The 22,085-nt window shown below is 43.5% G+C and overlaps 1 protein-coding gene and 1 long non-coding RNA gene across 3 annotated transcripts in view; one reads left to right on the plus strand and one right to left on the minus strand.

Moving 5' to 3' along the window:
- The window catches only part of LOC118496125, a 16,698-nt gene extending 14,010 nt beyond the window's left edge, over nt 1–2,688 (plus strand). Inside the window, exon 3 of the long non-coding RNA XR_004898585.1 lies at nt 2,522–2,688. This is a non-coding gene — a long non-coding RNA (uncharacterized LOC118496125). The remainder of the gene's footprint in view (nt 1–2,521) is intronic.
- Nucleotides 2,689–2,761: 73 nt separating this feature from the next.
- Nucleotides 2,762–22,085, minus strand: part of nagpa (N-acetylglucosamine-1-phosphodiester alpha-N-acetylglucosaminidase) — a 40,907-nt gene continuing 21,583 nt past the window's right edge. Inside the window, exons 5-12 of one of the 2 annotated variants that reach the window (XM_031319148.2) lie at nt 20,403–20,511; nt 16,244–16,372; nt 15,275–15,480; nt 14,583–14,630; nt 13,606–13,734; nt 13,293–13,424; nt 8,727–8,808; nt 2,762–2,865 (exon numbers count right to left, since the gene is read on the minus strand). In XM_031319148.2, coding sequence (XP_031175008.2) covers nt 2,850–2,865; nt 8,727–8,808; nt 13,293–13,424; nt 13,606–13,734; nt 14,583–14,630; nt 15,275–15,480; nt 16,244–16,372; nt 20,403–20,511 — 851 coding nt within the window. In that variant the 3' untranslated portion in view covers nt 2,762–2,849. The remainder of the gene's footprint in view (nt 2,866–8,726; nt 8,809–13,292; nt 13,425–13,605; nt 13,735–14,582; nt 14,631–15,274; nt 15,481–16,243; nt 16,373–20,402; nt 20,512–22,085) is intronic. The other variant, XM_031319152.2, reaches the window with a different exon arrangement.

A 22,085-nucleotide genomic window follows, 5' to 3' on the forward strand; every position in this document is an offset into this window, starting at 1 on the left:
AATCCTAGGTAGTTATGGTCGTTAGCACCCGTGCCGTATAAGCACCGGGTTTCGTACCACCAAACCCCTACCTCTGATAATGCCATCTTTAAATAATGGGATCCTAAGGGTTTTAAACAGCACAGAAGAATTAAAATTTTTTCCAGAGTTGCTTAATGGCAACAGACCTTTTTTTATTTTAATTTCCCGCCCGTTGAGTGGAGTTAGTGAGCTCAGACCCGTGAATACAAAAACCAATCAGAGATATTTTTCTCTTTAGTGTCCAAGTGAATCCTGATATTCACATGTATTATTTCGGAGTTTTGGTGACATTCACAAATGACATGATAACGAGGTGTTTCAGTGAGCGTGTAAAATCTGAGAAGATACAACAGAGAGTTTTAACTGAGCAACTCACTGTCCGTGGCCTCGGTTTGGAGAAATGTGTGCTCTTGTGTCACATTAGACCTCGCGCATTATTTACATTCATGTGAGCTCGTGCAGTGTGACATAAAAACATCTAAAAAGTACTGTTGATAGACTGCCTGCCAACCCTTAGTAACAGTTGGTTGTAAAAGCGGCGGTAAGAGTTCAACGTCATCTGGTTACGTGGCAGCAGTGAAGTGCTCTCACACCAGAATCCTGCGTCATGAAGTTCACTTAGTCTCTGAACTGAGCTTCCAGGAGACATCTTATCAACCGGTTTTAGGTTCATACTGGTCTGTATTTTGTGTTTTTCTACTAGAACTGTTTACATGCTTTACAGCGCTCGTAAGAAGCGATGCTACACAATTTGTTTTATCACATACAGCAAACATCTCACTATCGCTAGCTGCCTTTCTCCGCTGTGCCCGTCACCTGCAACCACCTCAACATAAACCGTGTCCAGCGTTCCAGCATACACTGACAAGAGGATTGGGGGGTGGGTTTGGGGGGTTAGTGCGTGAAGGGAGGGGAGAGCTGTCCGTGGTTTAGCGGAGGGAGTGCGAGCTAGCCTCGTTTTGTTTGAAAATACTACGACACTCAACACGAAGTGCCGTCACCACAGCGCTTAGATCCCCTTTACCCTCTGGGACGAAGACGCACCCGCGTGTGTCCAACATGTTTGACACACTTCTACACTCGAAAAGCGATATTAAAAACTTCACACATTATATTACTATTTATAATCGATATAGAACTATGATAGACTTTGGTAGATTAATTTCAGCTACCGAACATTTGTACAACACCGTCATAGATCTGAGGATTCAAACAGGAACATCAACGTGTTTAAATTATCTGCTACCCCAAGCTCTAGAATGTCCGTGCGTCTATGGGCAGCAGTCAAGCACGACGCTGTGCAACATGTACCAGTAACCAGTAACCAGTACTAGCTCAGCGCTTGACGCCGTGCTTGAGCTATGTTACTGTTACTGTTGCACGCCGTTCGTGGTTCGACCGGTCGTGACTGTTTTCCCATATGCGCCTGCCTGTAACCGAATGGTACCGTCTTTCTAAACCAGTGACACCAACCTTTTAGAACTGAGAGCTACTTCATGGTACTGAGTCCATACGAAGGGCTACCAGTTTGATACACTCTTTGAAATAACAATTTGCTCTTTGCCTTTAGTTATATAGTGATTATGATTATGATACTCTCTATGTGAAAACACTGATTAATGACAAATTAGATCACAATGACTACAGGTGTGAAACAGATAATATCATGTTCATTTTCATTTTTAAACAGGCCTGAGGGCTCTCATTTGGTCCTTGTGGGGCTTACCTGTCTGCCCGCGGCACCGTGTTGGTGACCCCTGTTCTGTAATCTTTTTTAAAGATGATTGTTTTGGGGGCTTTCCGTTTATTTTGAAATTGATAGCCATGAAGTGGAGCGGATGGGGATGACACCAATGAATGCTAGCTCCTACTGGGTGAGCTAGAGGCCACCCTAAAGTATCTTTTGCATAACTGTCTGTATACACTTCAAAAGTTCTCATGCTGCGGTTTACATGTAGGGACCCTCATTATGCTACGAGTGGAGTGTGGTGCTATTTTGAGCCTTGTTAGTGGTGTAGAAATAGAGGATTTCTTTTTACTTTACCTTGGCCCTGACGACTAGCGTTATATACTAATTAGCGGTTCGCGCTACAACTGGTCACATTAGATTAGCCTGAGAATATATCCCAGAGAACGTCGACTCGGTACACGTGTTTATACCCCTAGGTTCATTTTGTGCCGAAATTGTCCTTTAAGCTCAAAGATAGCTGATAACTTCGTGATACAGGCCCCTGGTTGGAGTTCAAAGTTCATGATCAGTTTTTCATGGCAGTATTTGGAAGCTTCTCCTACCTGGAGTGTGGGTCGAGACACCAGATTCCTGACAAATAAGCTTTGACCTCTCATGATTTCCTTTCATCGTCTGATGAAAAGGCGTCGGCTGTAACAAAAAACGTGAGCAAAGATCTCACCAGCTGCCGCAGAGTGGAAAAGGATGTAACCAAACGTCGTGCTTCGTCCTTCGGGTTCCTTTTTCATTCAGCGGGATTGTCCGGTTGAGTCTGACAAGATTAGAAGATTGAAGTAAGCGAGAGGAATGCTTTCTCTTTGTGCACAACAGAGAGCGTCCTCGGCTCTCCCCCGTCCTCGCGACGCAGCTTATGACCTCCCCGATTGTGACGGAGACCAGATTCATCCTGAGAGTCCGAGTCGTCCGTACTGACCCGGATTTCCTGGACCGGGCTTCGGCGTGTGAATCGGCTCTGTTGATGTCGCCGCGGTACGTAGAGTAGTCTCGACGCTCGTGGGAAGTGAGCGCGGCCGCGCTGCGACACGCCCTACGAAGTGAGCAGCAGGCTGGCTGACAGCAGAGAGCCAGGCGGAGGTGATCAGAGCCAGGAACTCCTGAGGAGAGACGGACGGGTTGGACAAAAACATGGAGAAAGAGTTTAACTCTGACATAACTCTGAGTCTTACTCTGGCATTTTTCACATTTCTTTTAAATTTACCTTTTAAGGGTATTTGCATATAACTGATCCCTGTGTGTTCTATATCAAATGTTTCAGAACACACTCATTTTCTGTAAGTGAGGCCCAAATTTGTTCCAGAGCAAGACGTGTAAAGAGATATTTGGCCCTCTCGTTGAAAACTGTGTGGCTTCCCAGATCCTTATTTCCTCCTTCCCCTTCTCACCTGGGATTCCCTTTCTAACCTCTGATTAGCACACATACACACAGGTGAGCAGGTGATGTAGCGAACAAACCTACCACACACACACACACACACCACACACACACACACACACACACACTATAACACAATACACGCATGCAGAACACGTCTTAATTGCTACAACATTGACTACTTACTGATGTGCGTACCGTTTGTTTGATAATACAGACTTTTTTGTACTTAAGCAAAACTAATTGCATTAGTAAGACCGATTTTGAACATTTTCTACGCAATGTTGATAAATGGGGCCCCTGGAGTTTCTGCCTACCCATCTTTAAGTTACTGTGGTTTGCATTTAATAAAGCTGATAGACACACAGTGTACACATCTGTATATAGACCTGCTGTGCTCTTCTACATGCCATGTAAGAAATCAATTACTGCAGAAAGCCGGCTGTAATCTTATTCCACACTGTAAGTGCATGTTAACTCAGAGCGTCTCACTGACAGATCATGCGCAATCCCATATTCATCATGAATTAATATTTAATGATGCATATCATTGTTACTGACTTGTCTTCGCCCGTTACAGCATACCTATTTTTCTTTGTCTGGAAGTAAGAGAGGAGGAGAGAGATAGAGAGGAGAGGAGAGGAGAGATGAGGAGAGAGAAGGAGAAAGGGAAGAGAGGGAGAGAGAGGGAGAGAGAGAGAGAAGAGAGAAAGAGAGAAAGGGAGAGAGAGGGAAGAGAGGGAGCCAGCTATCTGCAGATTCGTGGGCTCGTCTCGCCTAGAGATCGGGTTGATTGGGTGTTTGGGAAACATAGTTCTATCCTAGCTACGTATAAATACGCTACCCTTTCTCTCCTCTGTATATCAGCTCTAGCGCGCTCCGTATCTAGCGTTTATAATCTCTCTCTCTCGATCCTTCAGATCTATCTCTCAGCTCGCTCTCGCTATCGCGCTACTCGTTCTCATCCGTTCTCTATCGTTCTATATATCTACCGATCATCCTCTCCCTTGGTCTGCCTATTCTGCCCTGCTCTCCGTCTTTTTTTTTTTTTGTCGATCTCTTGCGTGATTATATCTCTACTCGAGCCAGCTATCCCTTTCTAGTATTCTTGAGATCTCTATAGCACCGCTGCTCAGATTCTTTCGCAGCTAGCTCTCCACTCTTGATAGAGCTCTATATACCGTATATACCTCTGCTCGCGTATCTCATGTATCCGCTACTATTAACTAAGCACCCTTTCTCGCTCGCTTCTATATCGATATAGATATAATACAGATAGATGATAATATACGATATATAGATCCGTTATATCATGATAATTCGTACGAGATCTGATATATCGTATATGATTCTATCGTCTCTTTCTTCCGTACGCATAGTTAGATTATACTGTATCTCGCGATCTCGATCGATAGAGCAGTTCAGCTCTATGCAGGAGACTCGCGTCGTCGCTAGATATCATATCTATCGAGATATAGATGCTCTCATCTTTGAGTACGCGACTCTATATCATCGAGCATACTAAGTAAGAATTCGACGTCTTATCAATCTCTCTACTCAGCTCTCTCTCGCTCGCCATCGTCGACCTATCTCTAGTAGGAGACAGTTTTCCATTTGCTTATATACATGTTTCAGGAAATACAGACACAAGCTGTTATATACTATAAAAACAATAAACCCAATGCTATTGATCCACCTCAATGCGTTAACATTAGTTTTTGCAAATCTTTGGTTATTATTTTCACACATTTTCCTTATACTGTGAAAAATGTCTTATTCTTTAGTCATTTTTAACAATACACAGCTCTTCCCATTTTAAAAACATACATTTTTACAGATTTTAATTGTAAATTTCTATTTTACATTTATGATTCTTGTCATAATCATTTTGCAGTACTTTAATACGTTAATCATTTTGCAGTACTTTTTTTCCCCCTCTCTCTTACTGCTGTTATTGTAACGCGACGTCACGCACCAAAACACCAAGGCAAACAAACTCCTTGTCTGTGAAAAAGTACTTGGAAATAAACCGGATTCTGAAAAACACAAGAAAATGTGGTCAAGCTGTCTCGGTTCATCTTTCCATTGTTCTAACAATCACCACTCTGGTTTGGTTGAAATAAACCCTTAATTCACCCATTTACATGTGGAAATATGCTGGCTCTATACACGCTAAAAGTACTGATTATTTACATGGAGTCTGGTGGAAATATGCTGGCTCTATACATGCTAAAAGTCCTGATTATTTACATGGAGTCTGGTGGAAATATGCTGGCTCTATACATGCTAAAAGTACTGATTATTTACATGGAGTCTGGTGGAAATATGCTGGCTCTATACACACTAAAAGTACTGATTATTTACATGGAGTCTGGTGGAAATATGCTGGCTCTATACACGCTAAAAGTCCTGATTATTTACATGGAGTCTGGTGGAAATATGATGGCTCTATACATGCTAAAAGTACTGATTATTTACATGGAGGTCTGGTGGAAATATGCTGGCTCTATACACGCTAAAAGTACTGATTATTTACATGGAGTCTGGTGGAAATATGCTGGCTCTATACACACTAAAAATACTGATTATTTACATGGAGTCTGGTGGAAATATGCTGGCTCTATACACACTAAAAGTACTGATTATTTACATGGAGTCTGGTGAGTTTGGCGATGGTGATTTCATGTTAAACTAAAAGGATCTTACTCCTTAACAAAAAGGTCTATCTTTGTAGGGATCCTTTCCATAATGTTGTCAGACACTTAGAATAATAATCTGAGCCTGTCAGCGGCAAAAACAGAACTTTTAGTGGACGCTAATTGACTTTGCACAAATGCCCAGAGTAATTACACTGAAGCCTGTAACGTGGCTGCCGACTGCAGCGGTCTGGCTCAATACTGGACCAATTTTTAAAATGTTGTTCCCATCAGTCATAAAGTCTACGTTCAGAATGCAAGCAAAAGTGGCCCAAATCTGATTTTTTCTTTGGGGTCAAGTGACCAGCTCAGACAGTAGTGTGAACACTCAAATCATGCCCAGATCTGATTTTTTCAAATCAGATTTAGACCACTTCCATACGTGGTCCTGAATCAGACCCCGGTCGGATTTATTTCAATACGGCCGCAGTGTGAACAACCAAGGCGGATTTGATGCGACTTTTACGTCAATCTACATCGACATTTGTCACAATTATGCGTCTTGAGAGGTGCTGACAGAGATAATCAAAAGTTGCCCTCGACATCTGAAAGTTTTGAATAAACTGCGTCTCTGAAGCTATTCACAACGCAGTCCCACCACTCCTGGCTTCGTCTCTGCATCCACGCAGACCTCTGTAGTGAATTTGCAGCCATAACCCTGCAAAAGGCCAAAATAGCCAATTTTGGCTCTCTTTCTCTTCATTCTTCTCCTCCTCAGCACCTGCTCATTAATGTCACGGCTGCCATTACACAAACATTTTGAAATAAAAGCGAAAATGCTTCCTTCCTCCATAACCTCCCAAACTTTAGTGCAACAGCGTGCTGCGTCTGATGTCACTGTTATTGTTCTTTTGCGCGTGCGGGTCAGTTCGAAACCGCAAACGGTTCACACTGGAATCTGATATAGGCCTCATTTTAAAAGGTAATGTGAACAGCCAAACAAAAAAATCTGATCTGAGCAAATGATTACATTTCATGGTTTAGAGGTTTAAAAAAAACAAAAAAAAAAAACACGGTCCCCTCCTCCATCTGTGACCAGGGTACGTCTTCACAAAGCACTCTCCAGAAACCATAGCAACAGCACAATTCCTAACTTGCATGTGAAAGGTAAGGAGCCTAATTAATGCGTCCCGTCCTTAGTGTCGGCCTTGTTTACATTTAAAAAGAGAGACGAGAAGCCAAAGGCAGGTCTGCGCTGCCTCGCTCTGTGTTTCCTTTAAATTAGTTCAACTGGACTTCATTAATCAGAGCAGAAGACAGAACCGCTGTGTTCAGAGATGTGATTATTCCTCGTTAAATATCTCCCGTCAAACTGTGAAATATAGCACTGCGGTTTGGGATTTCTCATCATCTCGCATAAACCTTTGCTCAAAATTACGTTTAAAGCATCTGACATATTTTTATAAAGGACTCGGCGGGTTTAGCTTTAAGCCGCAGTGACAGAAAGCAGACAACACTAATGCGTTTTAATTATTGAACGGCGTTTTGAGACAAAAAGAAATATCTGTCCATACAAGAGTTCTATCTCCAGTAGCAGAACTAATCTCCGTCCATATTAACACGTCTGACAACACATATCAGATGACCGTTCACACACACTGGGCATGTGCGTGGCGGTGTAAACAGGAAGCAGGCGTTAAACGTTGTCTGACGTTAATCTGCGGTTGAAAATCATGGATGTACAAGTTTTTTGGGGTTTTTCCGCCTTTAATGGACAGGACAGCTAGGTGAGAAAGGGGTGAGAGGGAGGGGGAAGACATGCAGGAAATCGTCACAGGTCGGACTCAAACCCTTGACCTCTGCGTCGAGGCATAAACATCTACGTTTATGTGCGCCTGCTCTACCCACTGACCCAACCCGGCCACATGGACGTAGAAGTTGAAAATACTTTGGAGAAAGAACAACAACGGTGAAAAGTAAGAGCAGGGATGTATTATCTTGGAGCGAGGACGAGGTGGAACTGTTACTGAAAGGTCTGTAAGCTACCTAACAGATAACACTGACTGACGTGCGTCCTTGTTTCCAAATGTCTCCGTTTGTGCCCGTCCAGACTACAAAACAACCCCGGAGATTTCAAATCACAAACCAAATCGGGGGCAGCAGTGTTTCCAAATGTCTCCGTTTTAGGGGCTCGGAAACACCGCAGTAGTGTGGACGTAAGACGGAAACGTAGCTAAAGATATTAGTTTTTAAACCAAAACGTAGTAATGTAGATGTAGCCTTAGATAGTCAGAGAACACACACATGACAAAAGGTTGAACAGTGACTGTGGCTTTCACCTGTGTGTTTGGCTGCGTGGCATTCCTGTGGACAAGTGTGTGTGTGTGTGTGTGAATGTGTGTGTGTGTGTGTGTGTGTGTGCGTCATATATAGGGTATCCTGGCGGACAAGAGCCTTCATATACATGTGGAACACCCTTAAAGTGAGTGTATTGTGTCGGCCTGGGAAAGCGTGGCTGCGTGGCCAGTTTTTCCAAATGTCTCCGTTTTAGGGGCTCGGAATAAACTAAAAAAAACTAAAAACGTAGTAGTGTAGATGTAGCCCCAGAGGTTGGAAGATAAACTGACCAACATTTGGCTGGCAGATGGAACAACAGTTTCTCCATCTTTGCATCTGCCAAATGTCCATCACATGAAGAAAATATTAAAGACAAAAGAAATATACCTTTAAACCATTTTCTTTCAGTTCTGTTTTCATTTTCTCGCTCTATAGTTCACAATCAGCAACACATGTCTAATGTGTTCTAGTCATACTGAGAGCCAAAACATGTTGAAACCGCAAAACTGCGACCCCATTTCTGAAGGTGAGGGTTTATTGAACGGCCGTGAAAGATGGACAGCAGAGGTGAAAAGGTGAGAGGTCACGTGACTCGACCTTTGACACTTACTCTGTCAGAAGAGGCTGCTCTCTGTGAGCTTCTTCATCTCGTCTCCACAATGTAAACATCTGTTTGGCAAGACAGTGTCCAGCTGTGGAGAGAAGAAGAAGAGTTCAATCATAGTGTTAAAGTGCCCATATTATGAAAAAAAAATCACTTTTTCTGGGATTTGGGGAGTTATTTTGTGTCTCTGGTGCTTCCACACGCTTACAAACTTGGAAAAAAACCATCCATGCTGTTTAGAGTGAGATACGGTTTCTGAATGTGTCCTGCCTTCAGTCTCAGGGTGAGCTGTTCAAAATCTGCACGGCTTTCTACGTCACTAGCCGAAACATTTGGTGTGTGCTAACCACTTTAGCTAATACCACATCAGCTAGCCGTTTCTCCAACTTCGGTCAGTACAAGGCAGGATTAGCTGGGAGACTTCTTCTAAACGAGGGCGCACTTCCACCTTTGCGTGGAACACCTGCAGACGAGGGACATGTAAGTAGTTCTAAAGTGTTGTAGCAGTGTTTTGCCATTGAGAACGAGGTGGCTAACCGCCAGCCGCGCTAGCTTCTAGCTAGTAGTCCTTACCTAGCTACTGCGCATGTGCAACTTAAAATGTTTTCAGAAACACGTTTCAGTGAACTATTTTCGTAAAATACTAGATCGTATTTCGAACACGGCGCCATTACTATCGGCTAGAGAAGCCAGACCCACGTGATGCGTTCGTCATTCATTTTTTGTATTACGTCTCGCGCACGCGCAGAACGTACGCTCAAGACGGCGTCGCTTCAGTGTGTTCCGAGGCACTTTTTGGACCTCGGGGACACGACTGATCAGTCTGACTGCCTTTTCTGCCGACAGTCATCGGGTTGGTGTGTCAGCGGCTTTAGAGACCTAAACATTTAATAAATACAGCAACAATGAATACCTTTCTGCTTACAGCCTTTCTAATATAAATCCATATTTTTTTGGTAACTTTTCTGGGGTTAAATATTACTCATGCAAGATTTTATATATTATGAGCTTTCCGTAATGACACAACATATTTATACATCTACATTTCTTTGTATCTCAGTTAAACATAATTGAAACAAAATGAGGAACTGAAGCCAATTTAAGTGATCCCGAAATTAGTTTGAGGTAATAGTACACTGACCGTACAAAAGAGTGATTTTAAGAAAAAGATTTTCAAGTTGAAGTCAGCACATATTACTAATTTGTGCGAACAACTGATTAAAGAAATAGTTTGACATTTTGGGAAGTGTCTCTCATGTCTTTAAGTACGAAGAGGGAGCCGGGAGGCGTTTAGTCGACATGTTAATACAGAGGAAGATCTGTCAGATGTTTGTTGGATTTGTTTTGCATGGTGCACTGCTCGTATCGACTCCACTCGGAGTCTCTTTGTTTAATATAGAACAGAAAAAGATAAACAGTAGATGAGTAACATTTCCAGTCCTCCCAGTTGAGGCGGTACAGTTTGGAAAGACGTCAACAAAGACTGAACTGTTTTTACTTCTGCTCTGTGCAAACAGTCAAACATTTGCTAAATGCACTTCAACACTTTCTAAAGGCGCTGACACACAGAGCCGATAATCGGCCGTCGGACAGTCTGGCGAGGTCGGTGACTCGAGTCTGTTCGGTGTGTTCCGTGCCGTCGTCCGTCCGAGGGGCCGTCGGCCTTCATATTGGCCGATTTGACTTGGAGAATCAGCGGGGCGGGCACTGCCAGCAGTCAGACTCAAATGACCCATCTGATTGGTGGAGAGCTAACCTGGAAACGGGGAGCGGGATGAGCGTGACTAGAGTCTCTCAAAATCTGACGAAAATCTTCTAAACTGACCTTTGTTGATCTGAAATGAAGACAGATTCAGCAACTGCACGGCCTATTTCTCTCTTAAAATGTTTTCAGAAACACGTTTCGGTGAACTATTTTAGTCCAATATGAGATCGTATTCTGAACGAGCCGCCATGACGAGAAACCAGACCCACGTGACGCGTTCATCCAATCGGCTGCCGGTTTTCATTTTTGGACGACAATATAGATTAGCGCCGTCTGCTGTTATGGAGACGTATTACGCCTCGTCTCTTTGGTGTGTTCTGAGGCACTTTTTTGACCAACTCGGGGAGACTGATCAGTCCGACTGCCTTTTCTGCCGGTCGGCCGTCTGGTCGGTGTGTCTGCAGCTTAAGACGCACACAGGCTGATACACACAAGTTTGTAGTGCTGTCCTTAATTTAAGAAATTCTTAGTTGACTAACACTCTTTTGTCGATTAGTTGATTCAAAACTCAGATCTGTAAAACTAAGTTTCTTCACAAAGAATCACGCAAAAGCAACACTTTAAATCTTGTGTTTATCAGAGATGTGGTCAATAGTTTCTTAGAAATGAGTCGCTCAGCATGAAAAGCATAAAACATGACGGACTAAAGAAATCTTAGTCGACTGAGACCAAAACCACCGATTAGCTGACTGATGGACTAATCGACTAACCGTGGATTTCCACAGGATGCAGAACGTCTGCGAACCGGCTCCGCTGCGGAACGGCTGCGTGCTCCGCCGTCCGTCAATACCCACCAGGTCCGGATTTGTTGCGTAACGGCTGCGGCCAGCCGACCACGAGATCTCGCGAATTGACGTATGTTCGCGATATAATGGATGTAGTTTCTATACCAAAAATCAAAACCAACAACCATTTGTTTCCATCCAGAGGAGTAAAGGGGAAACAACTCTGTGCTGTGTTTTCAAGGTGTAGTGCAGGGAAATATGACCTGCCGTGAGCACGGTGTATTTTATTTTGAAAAGTTACCGTATGTTTTATTTTGTTTCTGTGCTCGACTTCCTGTCCCGCACAATCTGAATTGTGCTGAATTGCTGCGGAGCTCTCCGTCGTCCGTCAAAAATTGAAGCTCTGCGTATCTGCTCCGGAGGGCTGCGGACTGACGGAGCTGGGACGGAGTCGGGACGCAGACGTTCTGCAGTCAGTTGGAAATACACACATTGACTTTAATGGAAACCTAATGACTCCGTCGACGTTCCGCAGACGTTCCGCATCCAGTGGAAATTGCCGGTAAGAGGGGCCAGCCCTACAAGTTTGAAACTTTATTTTGCTCTCTGTGTTTTTATTCAAAGATGCTGTAACGGTAAGTCATCCACCCAACAAGTACGGGATTGGAGGTTGATGGAAAAGCCTGTAGCAGACAATAACGTATTGAAATATCCAATATCAGATCAGTGTATCTATGGAAGGGAAGAGGAAGAGGAAGCAGTTGACATGCTGCAGGTAGACATAACACACCTTTCACTCAGCTGGATGAATGAATGAAGACAATAATTCTTTCATCCTGTTTAAAGTAATAACCACCATGTGAGCCGTGAGTGTAAATGTGTAGAGCAGCAAACATTCACCGATTAATCGATTAGTTGTCAACTATTGTTGGCCAACTATTTTCAGGGTTCTTGCAGGTTTTAGAAAGGTCATATTTAAGACCTTTTTAAGACATTTAAAAAAAGTATTCAAATCAAAGAAATTCTGAAAAAAAAAATCATTTTTTGTGCGACTCCAGCGCCTTCACACCCAGAGTCCCTAATTGAATATTTGTTTTACAAAGTTTGCAGCGAGCCTCGTACCTGGAGCTGGGTACCGCTTGTAACCAACAGCGGAAATCGCTGTGATCTAGCTCTGTCTCGTTAAAAGTACACTTTCCCACTTTCCACACGTAGGCCTAGCCGAACTTTAACAAACTCTGAGGAGACGCAGATGTATTTCGCGGGCAGGTGTTGCATTTATCACGATTTGTAGTTTTATCACCGCGTACGTACCAACACCAATACCCCCCAGAAAAAACTACAACACACCGAACCAGTTCTGCTGGTTTTGTTACAGAGCAAAGACTCTAGAGCTCTGCTTTGTAGGCTACAACTCCATACTTTTTCTTTGTAGGCTACGACTCCATACTTCTCTTTGTAGGCTACGACTCCATACTTCTCTTTGTAGGCTACGACTCCATACTTCTCTTTGTAGGCTACGACTCCATACTTCTCTTTGTAGGCTACGACTCCATACTTCTCTTTGTAGGCTACGACTCCATACTTCTCTTTGTAGGCTACGACTCCATACTTCTCTTTGTAGGCTACAACTCCATACTTTCTCTTTGTAGGCTACAACTCCATACTTCTCTTTGTAGGCTACAACTCCATACTTTTTCTTTCTGCGGCCAGCATTTCTGGAAATGAACGAGGGTAAAACCTTTTTTAGACCTGACTAAATGAAATTTATGAAAGTAAGTTTAAAGTTCAGAATTTTATGATGTCATGATCCGATGTCAGCTTTGTTAAATGTGAATATCTTCTAGTTTCTTCTCTCCTCTGTGACAGTAAACTGAATATCTTTGAGTTGTAGACAAAACGAGACATTTGAGGACGTCATCTTGGGCTTTTTAGGAAACACTGATCCACATTTTTCACCATTTTCTGACATTTTACGGCCAAAACAACTAACCCTTTAATCGACCAAAATAATCAGCAGATTAAATGATAAATTAAAATATTTTTTTAGTTGCAGCCCTAGGAATTTGTGCGTGTGTGTACCTCTGTGTAAGGTGTAGTTGGTCTCTCCTTGCAGCGTGGCGTTGCAGCTTCCTGTCTGCGGGTCACATGTACACAGGTCGTCACAGCGACACGCCTGAGCGCAAGACGGCCCGAAGAAACCCAGAGGACACACTGACACAGAGACGTACATTTTATTTTTATAATTGAATTTAAAAAAAAATAAAAAATCTTCACAACCCGGGGAATGAATAATTCAATTTGTTTTCAACGAGGTCATTCAAATGTAAACTCAAACTTGTTTGGATAAAGACACATTTGGTGCGACGTGGTGTAACTGCTGATGTAGTTCTACCTTGTTCACAGGTGTCGCCGTGGAAACCAGAGGGGCAGGCGCAGCGTCCGTGGACGGGGTCGCAGGAACCGCCGTTAAAACAGGCACAGGTTTGATTGCAGCCGTCACCATAGAAACCCGGGAGGCACTCTGTAAGTAAGAGGAGAAATCAATAAGTGTGCCCTTGTATCCTGGTTATGATTAGGTTGTTCAGGAGTATCTGGGTTATCTTCTGCAGATGTAAACATCATGAATGGTTTCCACGTTCCCTCAGGGTTGAAATGACTCGCTAGAAAAGGCGATCCTGTGATTTGCCGCAGGGTTGCGCGGCGGTGGGAGTGTCACCGAAAAGGCCCATTTGTGTGATGTCCTGTTGTGCTCTTTAACCCCCCCGATGTAGCACGAGTAGACTTTTTATTTCACAGTTACTGTTGCCCGTCAGATCGTTTATAGATCTCGACATTTCCGAGCGCACTCGAAGGCAGCTCTTCCGGAGACAGAAAGAGAGAAAGAAAAAAGACGGAGGGACTGAGGAAACGGGCAGTTCAGTGCTTGTGTTTGGTGTTTTAAAACTTTCTTGTGGCAGCGATAGAGGCAGTGATGTTTCCTGTTTCCTGTACGGGATTCTCACACCACCTCCAAACACACTGACAATTCTGATCCACGGTTACATGACTGCCGCTCTGTGACGTTGGGTTGCGTTTCTATGAATGTTGAATCGGTCTGTGGTCGGGTTAGCTCAGTTGGTAGAGCAGGCGCACATGTATAGGGGTTTACTCTTCAGCGCAGCGGCCACGGGTTTGACTCCGGCCTGCGGCCCTTTGCTGCATGTCGTTCCCCCTCTCTCTCCCCTGTCATGTCTTCATCTGTCCTGTGAAAATAAAGGCCTAAAAATGCCCAAAAAATAATCTTAAAAAAAAATAAAAGTTGAATCGGTCTAATTAGGTTTCAGCATAAATGAACTACCCCTGTGTGTGTGTGTGTGTGTGTGTGATTACCTTGGCTGCAGTTCTTTCCTCTCCATCCAGCATCACAGACACAACCGCCTGCAACACAGAGGACACAGACAAAAAGACGTGAAAGATACACAATGAGTCAACTTTACCCTGATAACATAACTTAGAATTAACGCCTTGCGGTTGTTTGCCTCCGCCAACCCGTCATGTCTGTTCAGACTTATAATTTATATGTAGTGAAGACTTTGAAGTAATTTTATATAAGATATTAAGTGTATCTTTTGACGGAACATGGATGCTTGGCACACATCCTTAACCTGGCAGCACAGAAGATCCAAACAATCACCACAGTTTTAAGATCAGTGTCACCAATTCAGTATCCGACCAAATGTTTTCTTCCCTTCTGTTTCTGAGTTATGGCGTTGACTGACGGCCAGGAAAGTTGCCCTTGCTTCATCATTTTATCCTATTAGACATTAATGTGGGTGAAATGTCAGAATTAGCATATACATTATTGAGTTATAGCCAAAAATGCATTTTGTGAGGTCTAATCAGTTCATCCTTGAGTCCAAGTGGACTTTTGTGCCAAATTTGAAGAAATTCTCTCCAGGGGGTCCTAAAATATAGCGTCCACAAGAGCGGGATGGGTGGACGGACAACCCAAAAACATAATGCCTCCGGCCACGGCTGTCACATGAAAAATCACCCTGGTTTTCGTCCACATGTACACTTACCGGCAGTGCAGACACCGTGAGGGCCGCAGGCCGGCGGCTGACACACCAGAGAGTCACATTCTTTACCCTCCCAGCCCTGATGACACCGACAGCGTCCGTCCACACAGTCTCCGTGGCCGTTGCAGTTTTCCGGCTGGCAGCGCCGCTGGTGAACACACAAGACGGTGGAGACGGGCCGAGCACAGCGCCACCTGCTGTCTGGAACGCTGGTAGGGGAAGACGAACGGTGGAGAGCATCAGACGACAGATCCAGAGCACCTGAGCTCCAAAAATCTATTAGATCTTTCTCTTAAATCACATCTGTCATTGATTCAATTATGTGCAAATACAATTCCGGTTTTTGCCCTTATTCCGAAAAAGACAACATTCCTCTAAGCTGTTTGCATGGCTAATGAAAGTGAATATTCCACTAAAAGGATTTCCTCTTTCATTCCTTCAACCAGCTTCTTGAAGAAGGTCGGCTCATATCCAAAAACCTGTTGATATCCAAGTCTTTGATCATGTTTAAAAGTAGCTGTGTTTCTCCTTCTTTTCCTTCTGGCCGTGCATCTCTACCGCATCCCTGCAAACTGTCGGCTGGCTGGTTTGTGTAGAGTAACCATAGCAACGCACAGAGCTGACCGTAAGCCGTAAACAGGCAAGAGGCCGTGAACTGTCACAAACTGCGGTAAAAAGCCTGATTGAGACGCAGATTCTGAATGTGCTGTATACATGTCCAAGGAATGCTTCTAAAACTGAATAACACATAGCAGAAGCATATCACACACGTCTTAATCGGGAATGCTTAATTTGGAAAAAGGCCGAACGGAATATGCTGTTTAAATGACCTGTATTACATTCAGAATGTTGTCATATTCAGAATAATATTGGAATATTAGTGTGCGTGTGATTGTACTCATTGCAACATTTCATGTTAGAGAATAAGAAGGCCTTATATAAAGTACAGAGTGGAAGGGTTAATTGGCTAACCAGTGATCAGAGGGGTAGCTGGCCAATGAGCCGTCAGTCACATAGGTGGAAGACCCGCCTCCGTCCAGATTGATGGCATTGATGACTCCGTAGCTCTTCAGAGACTCAGCCACCTCCCACAGATTCATACTGAACAGACACGCAAAGCAACAAGACATGAAGTGCAGACTGAAATGGAAAAGCTGGAGACAAACACTGTGTTCAGAAATATGTTGAGTACTTCTAGTTGTTGGACAGACAAAAAGAGACAAAAAAAAAACAAGCTCTCTCTGCACTTTGGATTTCTTTATCACTGCAGTTATTGCTGTTGCTGTTCGTAACAAACAGTTACCGCCGGTCAGACTGACTGCTAGTTTGGGTGGTGTCACGTTCTTTAGTCTGCGGCCCAACAGGTAAATTAGGTCTCCGAGCTAACGTTAGTCAAAGTGTTTGACATATGAAAGCATCAAACATGCATATTAGATGAAGGAGATGAGAGTATATCCAGCTGTTCCTTCATCCCCGTTTGCTCAGCGCCGTTTAATCGAATGTACGGGATGCGGGAGTTTTCTACCCAGAAGATAATGTAAACTTACATTGTGATTGGGTCTATACAGGGCTTGTTCGGGGTAATACAGCTTCCAAGAAGTGGCTCGGCAGAGTAAATGCGTTGTATGAATCTTTAATAGGATAGCAAGAGTGAGACAGAGATGATGGACTGATGCTGAAGGAGAAAAAGCAAAAGATGGAGGAGGCCAGAGAGGATAGAGCATAAAAACAACCAGTGTTTCCTCTATGTTGATTTTGTAGTGGCGGCCCGCCACGGCAAAATTTCTGCCGCCACGGTATCAGAAATAGGGCAGACGCACAATGTAGTCGCGGTTGCCTTTTCAATTATCCTGTCGATATAATGTACACAATATAATGTTGGCTGCCGCTCACATTGCAATTTAACAAGAAGTAGAAAAAAATCTCTTCAAATAAATAAACTAAGGAGGCGTAGTAACGTCTGAGGTCAAACAAGTGAAATCTAAAGTAGATTACGCTCTAGGACGTTTAAAAATTGCATCGCGATTCATTTTTTTATCTCAACCGGTTGTAATCTTCACACATTTATATCCATTTTTAACTGATTCAAGATGCATCGTTACATCCCCACAATCCATCCCATAGTTGTTGAGATATTTCAGTCTGGACCAAAGTTCTGGACCGACAGCAGTGTTTCCTCTGTGTTGATTCTGTAGTGGCGGCCAGCCATGGCAAAATTTCTGCCACCACGGTATCAGAAATAGAAATCAAGACGCACAATGTAGTCGCGGTTGCCTTTTAAATTATCTTGCCGACATAATGTTGGCTGCCGCTCACATTGCAATTTAACAACAAGTAGAACTATTCAGAGGTTATTGGGCCCGTCCAGTTTAACTCCACATACTGTTGTTGATGGAGTTTATTGTCAAAACGTTCGCTTTCCTCCAAGTCGACTATCAAGCGAACAGCCCCACCAAAAACGTCACCGCGGTGGGTCCGTTCTAATTGGACAACGTTCAACTTGTCAGTTCTGTCAGCTCATCGTCCTGATATCAAACATCTGGAAACATTAAAACGGTCAGTGAGTCAGTGTAATATAATATACATTGGAAAAAGTCTATAGATGTAGTCATTTGGTTTTTAATTTTCCTATGAAGAATTTCTTGTAAAATTCATTTTGTAGACTTGTTGTAGATGTTAAGTGCCCTATAGTTCCTCAAAAAATACAGTTACATCACAACTGAAAATATGCCTCATTGTGTGTGAACAGAGGTGAATAAATTGATTTATTTTGTGTTGCAGCGAAGAAGCTTCTTTTCATACGTAAAACATTTGGGGGGGAGGGGTGGGGGAGCAGTTGGGGGTTGTTGTTGTTTGGACAGACCAGCCCCCACTGCTAAAAAAAGATCCTAATGGAAACACTGATAGAGCATAAAAACAACCTGATTGTAACAGTGATAAATGGGGGTGCAGGGTTCCTTTGTCAGATCAACTAATACACTAACAGGCTCAGGTCGCCTCAACCCGCTAAGATCTCTCCACCGATCGATTGTATTGATCCGCCTCTCCCTTTCACTCTCTGTGCAGCAGACATGCAGGAGATTAATGTGTTGTCTTTAATGAACTGGTCTTGAAAAGCACAACAAGCTTGACATGTCTGAACATGTCCGCTGCTGCCCTCTGTATATCTCCACTCAATATCTCCTCCGCCCGCTCAATAAAACATGTTAAAGTCAGCTCGGTCCGATCGACGACCTCCTGCTCACAGACCTCTCCGTCTCTTTTGAGAAACGGCAGCGCGCACTCTTGACGTTCAGCCCTTCCATTTATTTTAAGGCTGCAATAAACGATTATTTTCATTGTTGATTAATCTGTCGATTATTTTCTGGATTAATGGATTAGTTGTTTGGTTTATAAAATGGTGAAAAATGTCAATCAGTGCTTCCCAAAAAGCCCAAGATGACGTCCTCAAATGTCTTGTTTTGACCACAACTCAAAGATATTCAGTTTACTGTCACAGAGGAGAGAAGAAACTAGAACAATATTCACATTTACAAGCTGCAATTAGAGATTTTTTTCCACATGAAATGACTCAAACCGATTATCTAAATAGTTGGCGATTAATTTAAAAGTTGACAATCGATTCGTCTTTGCAGCTCTACTTTCTGCACAACACGAACCAATGCCTGGGCTGCTTTTCCTTTTGCAACAAAGAATGGTTGGATGGAAGTCTGAAGGTTTAAAAATAACGAAAACTTCTCTCTGGTCGACAACAAGTCAATCTAATGTAAGAAGTTACTTTTTTTCTTAAAGTGCTCATATTATGCTCATTTTCAGGTTCATAATTGTATTTAGAGGTTGTACCAGAATAGGTTTACAAGGTTTAATTTTCAAAAAACACCATATTTTTGTTGTACTGCACATTGCTGCAGCTCCTCTTTTCACCCTGTGTGTTGAGCTCTCTGTTTTAGCTACAGAGTGAGACATCTCACTTTTGTTCCATCTTTGTTGGGAGTTGCACATGTGCAGTAGCTAGGTAAGGACTACTAGCCAGTCAGAAGCAGAGTATGAGGGCGTGTCCTGACAGTACCTAGGTAAGGACTACTAGCCAGTCAGAAGCAGAGTATGAGGGCGTGCCCTGAGAGTAGCTAGGTAAGGACTACTAGCCAGTCAGAAGCAGAGTATGAGGGCGTGCCCTGACAGTACCTAGGTAAGGACTACTAGCCAGTCAGAAGCAGAGTATGAGGGCGTGCCCTGCTAGCAGCTAGGTGAGCATTATAACGTGTGTTCCAAAGTGACCACGTTTGTCTCTGAAGTAAAGGCTGGACTACAATAGAGCTGTTTGGAGCAGTTTGTGAACAGTGTTTTCTGTTGGAGATGGTAAGTCCCTTTGGGGTGGACTTTGGGCTTTTTCACTTTGTAAACCTATAACATGCACAAAAAAGATATATAACACAACAAAGGAAAGGGAAAAAGCCAAAAAACATAATATGAGCACTTTAAAACATTAGTCAAACCGATTATAATCGATTATCAAACTAGCTGGCGATGAATTCAACAGTTGACAACTAATCCAATAACCAATAACCTTTGCAGCTCTACATTATTTATATCCTTATTGACTAGCTTACTGTGGTAACCTACGTCACAGCTTTCTGCTGAGGCTGAGTGGGCGTTTCCGTTTGAACAACACGGAAAAGAACGCAGATGATGGAGTCGGCCTTTAATAAAACACGGTTTGTAAGAAAATGTTTTCTCTGCGGTGATTAAATGACTTCGTCGACACGTTTTATTTATGTCACAGCCTGTTTTAATGTTCCTACTGCAGTGATAAAGAAATCCAAAGTGCACGGATCTCGCTTTTTTGTCTCATTTTGTCTCTATGTATGGCACAGGCATGCAAAATCATACCCTGCACATTTAATACCTACTTCGGGGCACTTTGTGTTGACTCAAAGGCCTGTGAGTCACTTTATGTTAATGGGAGAAATTATCATATGTTTTCTCTCATCCACATCTGTGTCGGCTCTCTCTTTCCTGCCCAGAGGGAGACTGACTCCTTCATCAACTTACTGGGTGCTAAATACCAAAAAATATTACTTCCATTTTGTTTGTTTCACTGGGTAGATGTTTAGAAGAGAACATTTCTTACCCCCTTACTCCAGTCTGCCCATCGATGTGAAACAGGATCAGTTTGCCCTCGGCGTCGTGGCCCACCGCCGTCCTGGCCGACACCACGTCCACAAAAGTCTGGAAATTCCCTGTGAAAGTACAAGAAAGAAGCTGGAATTAACAGGCTTTAGCAAACCTTTTCTTTAAACTTCACAATAGAAACCGAAGGTTAGTCTAAGGGAGTATCAGCTGAACAAACTATGGACTGACAAATCCCAGTTTAACCCTCTTCATTCTAACCACTGAGGAGATGCAGAGGGGCCAAAGAAACACGCAACAACTCAATATTTAGAGCCACATTGCACCGTTGGGTTCCAATATCGATCGAGGGTCACGGACGCTTTTCTCAACTGTAAAACTAATTCAACATGCAAGTTCCAACAGTATTCACCCATCATGCAACACTGTGGGGACATCCACCAAATGAAAAAAACTATTTCCAATGCTAATAAAACGTATAGGGCCCTAAGTGTCTTTGCTAGTTTAAGAACGACATAGTTGTCAATTTCCCGTCCAGCGCCCGCGTCATTTAAATAGCAAATGCACCTGCGCCCATCTGTGCGCCCATGGGCGTGCTGGTCTTACAGGGAGGTGTGTTCAGGTGCATTCTGGGCGTGCTGGTCTTACAGGGAGGTGTGTTCAGGTGCATTCTGGGAGTATTGCTATCTTGAGGCAGCGGGAAGTGAGCACACCATTGACCAACAAAAACCTGGTCTAAAGTCAATAACGCAGCATTTCATTGTTATTTTAACAGCAAATTAGTAAAATGCGCCTAGCTTATGCACAGCGCGCACACTATGCTTGTTACACACACAGGGACGCACAGCAGCACACACACATGCAGAAGATTACAAATAAAAATATTACCATATACCATAACAGCAATGCTCCAAGGTCCAAACACGCCTGGCTTTTAAAGGGAATGGGAGATGATCTCTGATTGGTTTATTGCATGTTACGCCCAAAACACACCTCTGATTAACAAAGACACTAAGTACAACCTTTGAGAACCATGCGCACGGACCCTTTTTTCTGCCGTTAAACTAGCAAAAGTGGATTTGGACACGCCCTAAACGCACCTGCGCCAGGCGCATCATGCCGTGTGCTTAGATCGTTAAAATAGGGCCCTAGGTGTCTGTGAATTATTTCGGTCTGTTAAAATTAGGAGTGGGAATCACAGTGTACCTCACGATACGATACATGGCTTTACGATACCGATAATATCACAATAAAGCAATTCTGCCCCCAGTCGGAGCTGGTTAATGTGGCTCGGGAAACGGAAGTTTGGGATCCCCTGCTGGAGCTGCTGCCCCCACGACCCGACCCCGGATAAGCGGACGGAGATGGATGGATGGTGTCGGTACACGATCCGTTCTGCCTGCACGATCCGTTCTGCACATGCGCAAAATGTTCGCGCATGCGCGGTTGTACGAGGATTTACGACACTGCACGATCTGTTCCACGCTTCCGGTCGACAGCCAAGCTAACATTAGTTTAGCTAACAGCTAATTCGGCTAACCGCTAGCTGATTGTAGCGGTCTGCCGTTAGCCTCCACAGGCAAGCTAACGTTAGTTTAGCTAACAGCTCATTCGGCTAACCGCTAGCTGATTGTAGCGGTCTGCCGTTAGCCTGCACAGGCAAGCTAACGTTAGTTTAGCTAAC

Source organism: Sander lucioperca, chromosome 10, assembly GCF_008315115.2.
Source record: "Sander lucioperca isolate FBNREF2018 chromosome 10, SLUC_FBN_1.2, whole genome shotgun sequence".
Classification (NCBI taxonomy): domain Eukaryota; kingdom Metazoa; phylum Chordata; class Actinopteri; order Perciformes; family Percidae; genus Sander; species Sander lucioperca.